The sequence below is a fragment of the Dermacentor variabilis genome, chromosome 10, assembly GCF_050947875.1.
Source record: "Dermacentor variabilis isolate Ectoservices chromosome 10, ASM5094787v1, whole genome shotgun sequence".
In the NCBI taxonomy this organism is placed as follows: Eukaryota; Metazoa; Arthropoda; class Arachnida; order Ixodida; family Ixodidae; genus Dermacentor; species Dermacentor variabilis.
Window position 1 is genome coordinate 80920250 of NC_134577.1, and position 15398 is coordinate 80935647.

Consider the following 15398-nt stretch of genomic DNA (forward strand, 5'->3'; position numbering starts at 1 on the left):
GATGTTAATAGCTGCCAGCGCAACGCCGACGTCCCCGCACTTGAGTTGCAGAACGCATGCGTCAGCAACGCCGTCAACCATTGCGCACATGGCTTGGCAATCCGGTGGTCAGGACAACATTCTCGGTCCAATTGACGGAGAGGCGGTCATTTCGTTCTTTTAAGTGGCCACTCGAGCCCAGCTGTAAGACTGTCACTTCCAGTAGCACACTCGTTTGAAGTCGGTTGCGGGTCGGCACTGCAAGTCTCCGACAAGGCGATGATGTCTGTTTTCGGCGTTGCGCAATTAACTTCAATGTCTGGGGCGTGTAGACTGAACATTGAAGGACACGCTTGAGACGTGTCAGTCGCACATTAATGGCGTACAGCCCTACCAAGCACTACCCCACTACCCACACTCACTACCCCAAGTTCGTTGCGGTGCTGTGTTGCCGGTAAAATTGACCGGAGTGCAAGCAACTGTTTTTATGTATGTGGGTATGGATATCCTCGCCCGAAGAAAAACGGTAGGACAAAAGTATGCGTTCTGTAAATAAAGCTCGTAACTGAGCGATGTTAACCGAATTGTTATCGCGCATATAGGTTTTTGTCACGTCGTTGCTTCCGATATTGCATTAATATTATGCTCTATCCCAGACGCCGATTTAGAAGCATGCCTGCTGGCTCCCAGTTTAAGGTTTCACTCGACAAATCAGCGATGTAGCTCCTTTGCACAACCGAGAGAGATTGCTTGGACGTTGAGCAAGTAGTGCGGTGTAGAAAATGTATGACTGCGCACTTTCCCGTGTTACGTCGGCTGCTGCGGGTCATGCTCACACGTAATAATTTCTTGCTACGCTACCACAATATCGCAAAAATTGAATTTTGGTATGAAGCACACGCACTTACATTTTTCTTGCTTACAGGAACTAACGCACTACTTTTTGGCCGCGAACGCCGGCAGTGTGTGAAGTCGCTTCAGCACTCACAGAATGGCATGCTAATTTTGAAAAATTACGCCAGTGACATTTTTCTCTCACTACTCTGAATTAACAGTTTTTATTGATTAAGGTATTCAGAGAGGCAGTTCTCGTACGAACGAGCATGTAAGTCGTAATTCTGAAAACAGCACAGCTGCTACCTAGGCGGTTTCGAAGCACACAGCATCGTGGCTATATATACTGGCAGCGTTGCTTCTTGAGTATCCCGTGTACGTGGGATGTCTTTCAGGGTTCTGCATTGGTGCGTTTCTGAAATGTTTATGTATGTCATGATATATGTGATTCCATTGGCTTGTTTCGTTGAATTTGACGCGGTCTTATGTGTACATTTCGAAATTTGACCAGCAGCCTCTGCTTGTAAAGATGTTCCCGCAACCTTGCGCGATGCCTCTTTTTATACTCCCGTTGCACCTTGAAAAAACTCCGTCCATTGGAAAGCAAAAAATAAAGAAAAGAGAGAAAAAAGAACTCCCAAGGTTCCACGCAAACGTTCCGCTCACACGGAGTAAAAATTCTACTGCGATCATACGGAGCATAATAAACTCCCAAACGGGGGGTCGCAAGAGCGCAAGCATTATACTCCCACCTGTGAGTTATTTCCGTTTACAGTGTATAAAGTCCAACGGCGATAAAACCGTCGCCGCGCGCCGTATGCTGTACGTGCCAACGAAAGCGTTCGAGGGTGAGCCGGCGAACGCGACTGAATTCAGCACCTCGCGTGCGCCAGCGAGTAGCGCGAGTCGGAAGCGTGCCCTCTCCTGATACGCGTATTGCGCGGGGGTCAGACGAGGGAGGGGTGACTGTTCTCCTGCGGCTGCTAGGGCGCGTCGATGTCCTCCTCGCTCACCGCTCCGAAGAGTGGAGACAACCGCGGCGTCTCCTACGGCGTTACTCACGCGAATGGCGGACGCCATAGCAGACGCCTTTGACGGAAGCCGTAGGGACGCGTTGCCGGCACTCGTGTGTCTTCAAAGCGATCTGCGACGTGGCGCAAGAGGGCGCCTGCACGGGCCTCGTCTTCAAAGCGATCTTTGATGGTTGTAGAGTGCGCGTAGTGCCGGTAGCTTGGTATGCGCTGTGCTTTCGACGTTTTGTTCACACTGAAGCGCTAGATGCACGAAGATAAATTCGTTTGCTGCTCCCGCGATTTCCCACTCCAGCATTTTGACGGCGAGTTTCCGCGCTCATGAGCTAGGTGTGTTCATGTTCACCTGTGCGCACGTGACACTCTGCTTGCTAATTTACATAAATCACGCTGGCGGGCTTGTTGGTTTCAATCCATGATAGAATGTGTAAGCGCGACTGAACAACGACGCACAAAGCAGTCGACACACAAAGACAGAGCTGTCTGTGGATGTCTGCTTCATTGTACGTCCTCGTTGAGTAAGGCTTACATATTATATCATGGTTATTTTCGTTAGTAAGTGAATTTTAAAAGCTTATATACGGTTGCTAAAACTGCTATCCACTAATTTGCTATCGCAATCGGTGCTTCGCCTTTCTGGCGAAACTACGGCATTTTTTCAATATTGTGGGCGGCTTAGCGCAATTCGAACGTCAGGGCAATCGCCGTAGCTTTGGCGGCGTGCACAAATTGTTCATCACATAGGCGAGTAGTAACATCGCCCAATCTTCGCAGCGTTTCTTGCCTTTTGCATAAATGGCCAATGGTTGGCGATATTATTTCCCTTTGTGGTCAAAACATGCTATACAACAGAACTAACATCCCTATAGCGAAACGCGCTGGTCATCTTTAGTAGCGAAGCACCTGTTCAGTCGCTAAATATATCGCGCATCTTTCTTTTTTTATCTTCTAGGCGCAGGTTCCACGTGCGACGACTGGAGGACAGCGTCCAGTGGGCAGCACAGCGTTTCGCCAAACAAGTGGTCGGTGAAGCATGTCTGAATCTTTGGAAGCTCTCGTCACCAAACGTGCACCCTACAGGGTCAGCATCGACTGGGACACCCTGAACATCCCATGCACTAAGAAGGATGGTGCCAGCTGCAGCCTAATGAAACACCGTCGTGATTTGAACAAGGTCCTTCGAGGTGCTTGCCTAGAGCTTGCGGAAGATGGGCGAGGAAAGAGCAGAGGTGCCGTCCTAATCGAGTGTGACCAGGCACGCGCTTGCTGGTACCCTGCACACGGCCCTGAGCAAGTCTCGCGCGAAGCGAGGGCATTGGATCTAGCCGAGCGGCTACTCGCCGAGCATCGCTGCATCACAGCGATAAAATTCAGGCCCATTTCGATAGGTCGCGCCTCGATGCGTTCAGCAATAAATGGCAATCGCTTTTTGAAAAGCATTACAATCTACCCAGCAATTATATCATCACCTCGCGACGAAGCTATCTTGCTCGAAATGCTCAATCCTATGCCACAGTGTGGAAATGTCGGCCTCAAGGTCAACGAGTTCGATGAGGAATGGCCAGGCGTCGCAGCCATGCCTGGAAGGTCATTCGGCTTAGGCATCGATCATCTGACAACACTCGACGTGTCAGACGTTCACATGACAGGAACCCATGCGTGTTGGCTTATCCGGGAGCTCACTGAAAACAAAAGCATCACTCAACTCGGTGTCTCACACTGCGTGTTCGGCTACCGCGACGAAGCCTCCAACGCGCTGTTCGCCAGATACCTCGCCAAAGAAGACTGCGCGCTGCGAAAATTGACTCTAACGTCGGAGGACGCTTATTACATACGGTACCCCCTGAGGGAAATCGTCGATGCAGTCTGCAATATGAACACACTGCAGGAACTCAACGCAGACATCGTCACGAGCAGCGAATTATTGTAAGTGTTGCTAATAATTGGACCACGAATCGACGGTACGCCAACAGGGCATATCGAAGCACGTATCACGTCCTACGGTGCACGTAGCACGTATTCGCCCTGTAATGCCAAAATTGGCATATAAGAACATTAGAAGTACCTTACTTTAGTGTCAAATGTAACTTGCTGGATACAACGTAATGCCTATATTATTCAGAGAAAAGATGCGGGAGATAGAAATTCAAGACGATGAGCAAAACGTGAACAAGGTTAATGCAGGAGCCAACGTTTCGACAAGTGGACTTGTTCTCTTCAAGGCCTTGAAGAAGACAAGTCCACTTGTCGAAACGTTGGCTGCTCCATTCACCTTGTTCACGTTTTGCTCATTGCCTATATTATTGTATTTCATGCGCTGTAGCTCGCTTTTGAATTGTTGAGAGTTCAGCGAACAAATCATTATTTGTATATTTGGCCGACAGATAGAGTTTATTTAGGATAGCAGATATTTTTTTCTACAAAATCGGTCCTCATGGCTTCAAATAAAAGCGCACATGTTTATACAGGGTGCTTCAGCGAACACTTTCAAAATTCTTTAAAAGTTGCCTGTAGCTGATAACTCAATTCCAGTTTATGAGCCTGTCTATTCGAAGCGGTGTAACCTACTTGCACAATAGCTTGAAATGCAAAATCGACTTATTAAGAATTCATTGATTATCTTTTTAGCCGATTATCTTATGACCCATATTGCAATTTACAAATTCTAGCAGTGGTCTTCGCAAGGCGGGTCCACTTGGAACGAATTATAAGGACGACACCAATTTCGAGATATAAATAGGAGAAATGGAAAAATGCATTGCCAAGAAATGGATTTGGCGTTCCAGTTACTTGTCTGCTTCAGTGTAAGAAACGAATTTTCGTTAAGAGTTTAACTGGAATGCCAATGCATTTCTTCGCAAAGTTCGGGAAATTGTATCTCAAAATTGGTGTCATCTTGAAAATTCGTTCCAGGTGTTTCCGCCATGCGACTTCGACGGCTAGAATTTGTAAATTGCACTAGGGGCCATAACGTAATTAGTTAAAAATTTAATTAGTGAATTCTTATTAATTTTCACGCTTGACTCAATTTTTTGTACAAGCATTGTCCGCCATTTCGAGTAGACCAGCTCATGAACTAAAGTTGTGATATCTGCCAAAGGAAACCTTTAAATATTTTTGAAAGTGTTTGCGTGAAACATCCTGCATTTCCTTGATGTCGAACTACAATTGGAAATTACGTGCCTATGAACGCGATTTACGTCGCTGCGAGTTTAACTGTTTTCTTGGACTTTGTATTGTCATTAGGTAAGATTGCCATTGGTGTCGTGTATGCAAGCTCCTGTTTTATTCGTCACTCTATGGGACAGCAGTGAATAGTCATTAGACAAACTTGAAGTCGCTTTCAAAGGAACACGAAAACGTCCTTTTAAGTGAGTAGAATTACGTATCGTTTTCAAATGACTGCTAGTGATTGCGAAGGGAAATGGTGAACACGACCAGGGAAAAGGCCGAACTTGCTTCTGGTTGAATGTTATGCCGGAACCTCAGCCCCTCATTTCGATATGAACTCATGGATATCAGATTGCTTTTATTTTCATTCGCGCTCGTTCATTGACGCGATAGTTAATCGAGACCTTGTGGATCTTTTGGAATACAGTGTGGTCCTCATTTGTTGAAACATAAGTTCTCTTCTACACCTTCAGACACGTTGATTTCTGTTTCTTGCATTAGAATGCATTGTATCTCTAAAAAGATTTTTCCTTGAGGCATAATTTTTCTACAAATAGCTTTTTTTCTCCCCATGCGTTTCCAGCATGAGCACGGTCACCCTCTTCGCCGAAGTCATCACACGCAGTGCCACACTACGGCGGCTGAGACTACCTTCGACGTTATGCGAATGTCTTGCGAGATTCTGGAATTCAACTCTTCAGCTTCCGGATCCCCAAGCCCCGAAGTGCATGGAGTCCTTGTGCCAAGCCCTGCGGAAACAGAACTCGACGCTCAGCCGGCTCTGCATCGACATGCGGGTTTTCGGAGAAGCAGAGTGCCACGCCTTCTTCCATGCAGTTTCGGACAACAAGGCACTGAAGACGGTGGTCGTCAACGCCTTGCCCTGCATCGACGGACTCGACAGAGTCTCCAGAACTATCCGGGAGCGGGGGCTCAATGACCGCGTTGTCGTCAAGGGACAATGCGCGCACGACAACACAAGGCAGCTGCAGCAATGCCCACAAATCTGCAATGCAACAATCAATTCGGGGATTCGAATTGACAACATCCCGCGCTCAATAGTCCCATCTTTACGTGTTGTCAGTGGTTGCGATCACATTACTTCGCTGCGGGTTCAATGCTTTGACTGTGAAATCAATGAATTTTCCGCCTTGACAGCATGTATAAGGGGCTCTACCGCGCTCACTGAGGTAGACATAGAGCTGATTCCCACGCGTGTCCTTAGGACAAGCCCTGAGCTTTGGAAAGTGGTGGGAGAACTGGCGTCAGCTCTCGCTTCTAATATCAAGCTAGTCAGAGTCAGTATCAAGGGTTTGAAGCTGTCATACGACGACTTGAACGTGCTCGCGCGAGGTGCTAGCAGGAGCCTCAGCCTCACCGAATTCACCGCGACTCCTGCGTGCATCTTTTACAAGACGTATGATAAAGAGAGCTGTCCTGTACACGGGACCAAAGCGTTCCTCGAAGCATCCGACAACAAGGACGGCGCGCTGACGGACATCATGGTATGAGTCAGTCCTAAGTATCTTTTTTTGTCTGTTCGCTATAACAAGGAAAATGATAACCTGCTAAAGACAGCGCACGCAGAGGACTGTCCACATTGAATATTCTAGGAAAGTTACTAAGCAGCACTCCTGATTGTCATTAGCATACTGCGTCATAAACGCCACCATTATCCATCATCTGCGCATGTGCACTGATACTAATAACGTTGCTTTGAAGACTGTGAGTACTTGCAAACTTAGAAAGCTAAATGCTGTCATAAAATGCGTCACAAGAATGCTCAAGGCGACAACAAGGCGCAGAAAAATGTACCTGTCATCCATGATTCACATGTTAGCTGAATGATGAACAGTTCCGTGTGGGAAACTCCGTGGGACTTAACGGAATTAATCTTGGTACCGACTAATCAGACAGTAAGGTTCGCTTGGTCGTTGCCGCATAGACTACAGCACACTGGCGTTTCTTTGCCTCCACCTTTTAAAGTAATGAAGTGCATCGTTAAGTCTCCCATATGTAAAATATTAATTCCTGCACTTCATCAAATTGACCTAGATTTTCCCCTTGCGTTCACGTAAAGATGCTTGTTCGAGGTATGCGAGTCGAGCATGACCGAACCAACAGAAAACGTTACTGCGCGAGAGCGGTTAAGTACTCGAAACGGGGTGTGGCACAACGACTATGCTTTTCTTTCGACGCCCCAAGCCACCTCGTAATCCGCAGCTTCACCATTTGCCTAAGCGCAAAGAAAAAAAAATACTACTGATCTCCACAGCCGACCACACTGGAATCTGAACTCCGTGCCACTGGAGCAATATCCATTGCATAGTCGAAGGCGCTAATCACTAAGTAATCGCTGAACACCGATGATGGGTAATTAGTGCAAGGCTCCAGGCTGATTCTCAAAGGAGTGCAAAATGCTCATGCGTTTCGTAGGCGAGAAGGAGAAGCATTGCAGTGCGCGAGGATTACATTATGTGGGCATTGGAAAAGAATGTGTTCTTGACAAGATGGCGGTTTCCTTTACGCGATGTTCCTCGTCGTTGTGCTCGTGAAAACAGCGTCGGCGTAACAAAAGAGGCCCTACGTGACAATGAGGATGACAAGCCTCAGTCGAAGTACATAACCATCATAAAGGATCCCCCGGAATTTAAAATTCTTGGTGGAAAACTACCTGTATAGCATCGCCAATGGTGGTGCTCAACAGCGACGTCTAAGCGTCAAACGTCGCACGCATATCTCGAAGGGCAGTACTCCGTTGCTTCACTCCTCGCATGAGTTGTAGTGAAAGATGTTGGCTCCAAACTTTCCTTGAAAGTCTCAGGCGGGAACTTCGAAACAAGTCACCGAGCCTTAAAACCATGAAGCGTTTTAATAGCGCAACTATTCCTTCACCAACGTACTACATGCTGATACAAAAGCCAAATTAATGAAGCGATGGCAGCAGATTTAAAATAGGTAAGACATTTCAAAAGCCACGCTGGAGTGACTAGACGTTGCACTAAGACTTTCTGCTAAGGAACGAAGGAAATACTAACTGTGTCTCTTTTACACAAAACAAATGAAAAAACAACGATTCACCAAGTTTACCTGAAGTATATTTAAATACTAAAACGATGAATGGTCTCGAACAAAAGAAAAGGTTACCATTAGCCTTTGGAATAATAACTGCGAATATAAGCTCTCGAAAGCCACGCAGTTTACTAAATAAACATAGGCTACTTCGACAAGGTGAGTTTGAGAATGCTAAAGTCTGTGAGTGAAGGTAGTTCGAATTTAATAGCATGTTCAGCATCACGTAACATGTGACGCTGTAGGCACGTGGCTAATAAACCTTCGCGCGCTACCTAATGACATCAACACTGCCAGATTCGATATCCTCGCCCCAGGGCAGACAAAAAGGGATGTTACACATCCGGCCACCATGAGCGGCGCTGGCTAACGCTATTACGGCCCTAGATCTAGTAAATATGGATACCGAAGTTAGTGGCCGGATTGATGACAGCGCCTGTAGGACAATAGGCAGTTCAACCCAACGTTGGCGTTGCGGGTCCAGCTCCCAACGGCGACACGTTATCGTTTCGTTCACATTCATTTCCCTTTTTCTTGATTATTGTGCACAGTTCAACGGCTAATTTTCCCAATGCCTTCCCAATATATATATATATATATATATATATATATATATATATATATATATATATATATATATATATATATATATATATATATATATATATATATATATATAGGGAGAGAGAGTATACGCGCTAGCCAAGAGCAGTACCGATTCGTTGGAGACACGATTCATGACAAGTATCTTTTACTAAACGGTGAATGCTTCAAATTACGTAGGTCCTGACCGTGGTTGCGTCGGCTTAATGTTTAATTACGCTACCAAGCTATCGCGTCAACAGATCGTGGTTATCAGCTATCGTGGTTACGCACGACGGCTATCACGATGTCACAGCACGCTCGTCAATCTCGTCGGATGCTTGCCTCAGCTGCACCAATGCCAAAATTTTGTGAACGAATATATTACGTACTTTGATGGCGTGAAGAAATCAGCAAATTTGCAAACTACACTTGGCATCAGCTCGCACAGCGGTGATTGGAGATCGCTGTGGGAGGCCTTCGTCCTGCAGATGACGTAAAAATACACTGATGATGATGATGACTATGATGAAGGTGAAGTTTCTGCAACCACAACGGCGGTCGCCTGTAATGTTTCTTTGCTCTATGTGAAATCCCGTGGCTGCACTGGATGGCGCTTAACGTTAAAATGTTCATAATCACGTTGCGAAGACTTCATATGGGCAATCTACGAGGTTATTTCTGCGACGAAGCAAGCGATGCTACGATCGAGAAGTCGCGTTATGTTTTTATAGTAAATGCACGGCTACCTTCAATGTCCTTATCGATTCCCCGCGCTATCCACTTCAGTTCCATGTTCGCGTAGACTATACAGAAGTGCTTGGAACGTTTTACTTTCGCAGGCTTACATTTCTCTTGCTTTACCCACCGTGGGTCATCTCTGTACACGCAGGAAGTGGCCAGGAAGAATGCATCCACCGCCTTGGACGCTGTAGACTTCGTGCTGGGTGAACAAAATGGCGTCGAGGGTGCCCGCGCCATCGAGCTGATGCGTGACCACCCGCGTCTCCTCGAAATGGTGATGGAAGGTGCTGACGTCACTAAGGCCGAAGCCAAGAAGAGGATCCGCAGCGCCCTGATTCGCGTCCGCAGCAGTAGCATTGACGAATTTATGACGATGACTGGCGTCGTCAAGGAGGCGGTGCAGTGCCTGAGTCATCCCGGTGCCAGGAGGCTTCAGATCGTCGACATTGGACACGACTGCTGGCTCCACGTTCGAAGTTTCCTGAAGATAGCGGACGTCGTGTCACGTTGAGTCAGTCTAGGTCAGTGAAAACAATTTAGTGGCTTTTTTTTTCGCCGTTTGCATGGGGTCGGGGCTTGAAGGAATAGGTGGTTTAACACAGCATGACGAAAGTGAATGCGGGTGTCTATAAACAAAAAATGGAAATAACACGATTTTTGCGTAGATTGCTGAAAAGGAATTCGACAGTAACTTGCGAAGAAGTTGTTAAGTTTGTCAGATTCCTGCTACGGGCATCATTAGCCTTATCACCTAATTGTAAAGCTGAGATTGATTTTTCTATGTGCAAGATATTTGCTTTGATAGTATAAAACTCACAAACTCAGAATTCGCATATATCGTAAATATTCAAGATCGTCTTCCATAGTATTTTAGTCACATGGCCGATCAAAAAAAAATTAGCGTCCCGTTTATACTTTACTTCTTTTCATACACCATAATATAACTTGTAAGGACATCACTGACAACCAGATTGGTCCCACATGGTCAGCTTTCTTATTCATTGACAGGCGACAGAGTACATACCGAATGTCTTAGGCATGTACTGTATAAAAACATATCAGCAGTGCTAAACGAACCGAGAGCATGTTTGATACTAGCTGGTCTCCACACTAGATTAGGTTTCATTTCTTGGGAGATTTGTGTAGCGTGACGTCATAACGCCGAAAGTTGGCACAGGGGATGCGAACGTCGCGACGGTAGCGTCACGTGTTCTATCTCTCGGTGCCCTCTTGTGCTACCACACAGGGCCGCGCAGTGAGTAGCTGTGTAGGAAATAACTAAGCATTTTATATAACTTATTTTTCATAAATTAACTTGCTAATAGTCTTCTCCTTTTCGTTACGCCTTTATTTTGAAGGCACGCAAATTACAAGTCAGAGGGAAAATATGGAAGTGAAAAGGGCGAGTTGGTGGTTGTTCATACGTTCTTCTTGCTCTATGTATTTAGTACAAAAGAAGAAACCGCAAACAATGAAGATAATTATAATGCGCAAACTTAAACTGCCGTGAATACTGTCATGACACACAGACACAAATGGAACATATAAAGTTCAATTGAAAGATTAGAATTCTGCAATACATATTTCATTCGTGGCTAAAGCAGAGGTTTTGTAAGCTAGAAAGTGATGAAATATCACGACCTCTTATGTTGAATGAGTTGGCATGCACGAATGCTTTTATTTTCTACACAACATGCAGTGTGACACCGAGACTACGACGGGTGCTCACACATTTGTATGATTATTGCTTCCTCATTGTGTTGTTAATGCTTATGAATAAATTTTACCAATATCTGCTTCATTCTGCAGTCTTCGGCAGCGGAGTTTGGCAGCCCGAGGGGAGAAGAAACCAAGGTGGCTCCTCCTGCTGGCGTCGAAGTACGGCTCCTAAATAGGGGCTATTACGTTTCAACTAGTATGACTCGGTTGTGCACTTCTTGACTTTTCCCACTCTTTACATCGCCTACCCAGGAAGCTGTTAGGAAGCCACTGAACACCGTTTGCCATCGCCGATGTGGAATTGTTTCAGCGTCATTTGAATGTGTTTTGAGGTGGTGGCGTTGTAGCAGTGGAGGAGGCGTCCTGTCGTTTTCCTCGTATTACTTCACGTGACATCAACAGCGATTGGAGTTTGCTTGACACGTGCCAATTTTGGAAAGATGGCGGCGTGCCCATCTTTCTTTATTGACCCTGATTTCAGCCCTGAAACAAGGCTTAGATGTATATCTCTCTCACCCGATACTACGTTCAGCTGTTGTTTTAATTTGCATTGTGCACTTCAGAGGGAGTGGTTTGAGGCACTGATTAGACGCTAGTGTTCTGCAAAGTAATGTCCATGGTTTTATTGCGGTAAATAGTAACATGCAATAACGCAAACCTGCGTCTTTCAGCGCGTCTACCACCGTGTGTTCGAGTGGAGAGATCAATCTTATACTTTTGCATTACCCTGTCCGTAAAGTGTCAACTGTCACGCATTCAGAGTTGCGTTGTATAATTGTAATCGTCATGCCTGATGAAAGTAAGAAATAATTCATGCGTGTTTCCGCAGTGGAGCCCGAGCTAGTATTCTGAGCTGGAATCAGTTGCTACAAACACTGAATGTGAGAGAGCGGAGACAAGAACTTGAATTTATTTAAACTTCAAGGTGACGGAGTTTCGTTTATTTCCTTCAACGGATACTCATTCCCTTTTAAAGCATTTTATTTAAGTTACTTTTTACACAGGGGAAAAGGAAAGAATACAGTACCACGCACTCGACATGAACTGTCAGGTAAAGTTATATTATCGCCCTTATTACCTCGATATGTAATGCTACATCGACAGTCAGAAGGCGCTTTCTTCTTTAACTAGAAATATAACAGTATGTATAAATATGATCTGTAACCACGCGTTCATACTCCTGTGGTGGAACTCAACGGACAGTTAGCTTCCCAGACCGAAAAGAGTAGTGATGGTAGGTATAGTCATCGAGATTGCCTAACTATATTACGATGACATATTCACACAGTGGATGTTAACGGCATGTAAATGGGGGGTGGACGGCAGTGAAGGACTAGGCGCACCGACAATTTCTAGTAATATTAACACCGCCGAGTGAGATTCATTCACGCAGGAACCACTCACCTTGTGTTAGTAACAGAATGTCATAGCCACAGTGGCACGTGAAGAAACTGGAGAACAAGTTCGTTGTCGACAGATTTGTGTTTTTGTTGCCTGTAAGTAAAGATTGCAATAAATGATCTTGTCATAGCAATAAGACTGTTTGTGGCCATTTAATAAATAGTTTGCATGCTGTGTATACAAGCAATGCAGAAATTTAACACTCACAGCGTTAGTTTGGTGGCAAAGCGTACAACACGGCGCCGCAGTAGCCCAACTGGAAAGAGTATCGCTTCATCCACTTTCATGTCCATTAATTTATCATTTCTTTAATTCAATTTGTAAGTACAAGTGATTTACCCTAAGTTGTCCTTGTTAGCTTTTTATGATATCGTTAATAAAAATCGGGCCTCTCGGTTCCATTTCTTCTCGATCATTACATTACGAAGGTCGCGGATCCGGCGACATTGATGCCTTTAGGCAGCTTGTGTGCATCTATAGGCCAGTGTCCGTCACCCAAATAGATCATGTACTCGTGTCGCCTGCGACAAAACGGATGTTCCACATCCGACGCCTAGGTTCCTGAGTGGTGGCGCTGGCTAACATTCCGAGAGTTATTTCTAGCAGTAAACAGCAGAGAGTGAATGGACACCCGGGGTCACCGCAGTAGCTCAATTGTCAAGGCCATCACGCTTGATGCGAGTACGTCGGTTCGTATATCACCTGCGGCCAGTTCTTCCTCAAACACTTTAATTTCCATTAGTTTCTCATTTATATAATTATGAAGTGTGCGATTTCCCCCATGGAGCTCTTGGTGGCCTTGTTTGTTGCCTTATGACATTATGGGCAACCAAAATGGGGCCCCTCGGTTCCCTTTCTGCTGGTTCCTTCTGCTGGTTCTTAATTTTCATTAAGAAATATGCCACGGCATTTTGCGCATTACCATTATGTTATTGGACACTCAGGCCAGTAAGCTTCCCGTTGCACTAAAACAACGGGTACCATAGATATTGGTTGCCAGCCCCTTTAGATCGTCGTTTTCAATCTTTTCGGGGGCTGTTGAGGCGAATAAGTGACTTTCGTAATTCGTAAGAAAAAAAAAACCACCATTTCCGGAGGCTCCGGAGGGGCAGGTAGGGCCTCAGCAGAACGATCCACTCCTCACATTTAATGAAATCACTAAACATTACCAACTTGGTCGGAGAATTTATCCTCTGCCTCACCCGAAGCTCAGTAGAGGTCAGTCAGCTACACTTAGAATGCTGCAGACGGGATCTTTCCCGTCGCGGGGATTCCTCAGTAGGATGTACTCGGATGTGGACCCTAGTTGTCCCGACTGCACTGAAACCTTTTGCTCATTGGCTCACATGCTCTGGCGATGTCCCGCGTTGCCTAACGACTTCCTCTCCAGCGAAGCCGAATGGGAGGAGGCCATCAGAAGCACGGTACTCCGAAAGCAAGCCCAGGCTATCCAGAGGGCCCAGGAAAGAGCGGAGCGTCACGGCGTTCTGTCCTTTACGTGGGCGCGGCCAGCGGCTACAATGGCCACCCGTTAGGAGGTCCTGGTAGCTCCTCAGGATTAAATAAAGTTCGTTGTCTGTCTGTCTGTCCAAGCGAGGGCCATGCAATGAACGCGGTAGCCATGACTACACGAAGTGCAATGTTCGTAGCTGTAGTGGCAGTACCAATTGTAGTAAACGTAAGCAGCCTATGTAAAAACGAGCTGTTGCGTTAGACCACCTCTGTTTCAATCCTCCCGTCGGACAATCTCATATTTTTTATTTTTTAAAATTTTATTTCAGTATACACTAAAGGCCCTCCGCTGGAAGGTATGACATAGAGGGGATACGCAACATCGCTAAAGGTAACAGGTGACAACAATATGAAAAACAATATAAAAATGAAAGCCAATGTCTTTCTTTGCGAACGGCACTTTTCAGTATCGATTATGTTTCAAACCTCTTATCTGGGCCGATCCCGGAGGTAGTGGAAATCCGGGCTGATTAAATTACATTAATTTCAGGTTTCAGCTCTGTTACTGTTTCGCACTTCTAAAATTTATGTCTCAAAGAAGTTATGCATGCGCCGTCGGTGTTTTGTTTCCTGACATTTGTATGTGCGCTGCCATTCTCAAAATGCTGAGGAATAATTTTTTGTCAAGAATGTAAGCCCTGGTGTGAGCATCTCTCTGTCAGGGACGGAGCATGCCTGATGGTGTCCTATTAAGAAAGGCATCAGGCTTCCCAGGCATCGGATGAGAACAAAGGTTTCGTAGTTAACGTTGAGAAGCGTGAGTGGCCTCCATTAGAATGGACAAACAGATGATGGATCGTGCTAAGGTAACAGCACAATGCGACCGTCGCGAAAACTAGAGGGCTATTCAAGGTTCTCAAAGCAGCGGCTGAAAAGAGACATGAAAGTGGCACCAATATGTTCCCAGAATGTTACGTAAAACTGAACGGGTAAACAGTCCTGCCCTGGGGCCGAGTCACGCTTCACGGAACATAATGCTGCCTTCACTTCATCAGCTGATGATCCTGCACAAAGACGTTCAGCTACTTCAGGTGGAACCTGAGGCAGCCCACTGAGCATTGTACGAAATCCTCAAGAGGCAGGATCTATTTGCATATTCGTAGGGGCCATTTTTTCAAAATGCTTTACAATGTGCGAAAAATCATGCATGGGAGCCGACCTAATAGGAAGTACTCTAGGGGCCACAGAACCGAATGCATTTGGTTGTCTAAATATCGAGTTTCTTGCAAACCGCAGAACTTCATGGTGTGCACACGGATTGGGTCTGCATCGCCAAACAGCAGCTGACAAAGACGATGCTGCGATGGGGCGTTAGAAACGCCTCCGTAGCTCGCGCTGCCAAGACCGCATCAA

General features: G+C 45.9%; 1 protein-coding gene across 1 annotated transcript; it reads left to right on the forward strand.

Annotated features, from left to right (window-relative positions):
* The first annotated feature begins 3490 nt into the window (after window positions 1-3490).
* Window positions 3491-9928, forward strand: LOC142559621 (uncharacterized). The gene is made up of 3 exons (XM_075671197.1): window positions 3491-3770; window positions 5599-6520; window positions 9562-9928. Exons 1-3 carry the CDS (start codon window positions 3718-3720, stop codon window positions 9922-9924), a joined length of 1338 nt encoding a protein of 445 aa, XP_075527312.1. The 5' UTR covers window positions 3491-3717; the 3' UTR covers window positions 9925-9928.
* The last annotated feature ends 5470 nt before the right edge of the window (window positions 9929-15398 follow it).